General features: G+C 40.6%; 1 protein-coding gene across 1 annotated transcript in view; it reads left to right on the forward strand.

Moving 5' to 3' along the window:
- Positions 1-96: 96 nt before the first annotated feature.
- LOC119592511 (nuclear transcription factor Y subunit beta-like) overlaps positions 97-1154 on the forward strand; it is a gene marked incomplete in the record, with an annotated part of 10496 nt that continues 9438 nt past the window's right edge. Inside the window, 1 exon segment of the mRNA XM_037941361.1 lies at positions 97-344. Within this exon segment, the coding sequence (XP_037797289.1) occupies positions 192-344 (153 nt within the window).

The following is a 1154-nucleotide window of genomic DNA, read 5'->3' on the forward strand; positions in this document are numbered from 1 at the left end:
CTACCCCCCCAAAACTCCTTACATCAATAAACGCCCCTAAATTATTAGCTCCCCCCAAAATAAGAATAATACCATCCTTCAAAAGTGAAGATTTTCCTGGACCGAATCGCAGTCCCTACTACACGTCAGCTGTCGAGTCGAAAGAAGGGCTCGAGTTCCTCTCCGTCTCCGTCCCTTAATTTCGGCCCAAAATGACGGTCAGGAACGCGATATGGCTGCTCTCGTTGGCCTTGTTGACAGCAGCACAGCAGAGAGTGGCCCCGGGAGTCCCGCCGGCGCAATATCAAGGGGGGCAACAGCAGCAGATGAGGCCTCCCCCGCCGCCGCAACCTGGACAATATCAGGTCAGATTGGGTTTCGACGTTTTATTTGTTTGTTTATTCATTTGGAGGTTTTAGCCTGGGTTTTCTGTGGTTGTTTTATCGTGATGGTGAAGAAATGTCCTTTTAAGGGGGTTATTTGTTTCTTGGAATGGGTTATTTAAGACTTGTATGCAGGTTTGTGGCGTTACTTCCTGCTCACTTGACACATATTTTCGAAGATCATTAATGCATTTTCTGGAAGTCTCAGGGGCACAGGGTAAACAGATACCCAGGAAATAGGCCAAATGGTTAATTTTGAGGGCACCTTCATTCATGAAAAAACGGGGAAAAGAACGGATTTTACCCGGCAGCCGGTCATGAATACAAAACCTGCAGTAGTGGTAACATATGTTATGGCTAATACAGTGTTGGTCGTGAAGTAAATCTAAATACACTTTCAAATATTTCATACTAGTTTGTTATCAGCTGTTTTAAAACAAAATTAGTATATTTTCTGTCATGCGTTATTTTACAGAAGGGCATCTGTGCCACAACCATATACATGTATTATACCAAAGTTCAGCAAAATGCATCAACGACCATTTGCTGTTTTTAATAAGTATTTACCTACATGTACTTGCTGTGTAATATTTGCAGTGTTCTTTGTTGTCTTGTGTAAATTGTTTTATTTAATTCATACCCATGTTTGTTATGCCCAGGTGTACAGTCAGCCTCGTATAAAAAAAAGGAAGTGTATTATCATACCATCTATACAAGAATGTCTATTTCTTTTATCAGTAATTTTTTTTCTTTCTTACAGCCAACCAACCCTTCAGTTATTATATTTTTTTT

This window comes from Penaeus monodon, chromosome 30, assembly GCF_015228065.2.
Source record: "Penaeus monodon isolate SGIC_2016 chromosome 30, NSTDA_Pmon_1, whole genome shotgun sequence".
Classification (NCBI taxonomy): Eukaryota; Metazoa; Arthropoda; class Malacostraca; order Decapoda; family Penaeidae; genus Penaeus; species Penaeus monodon.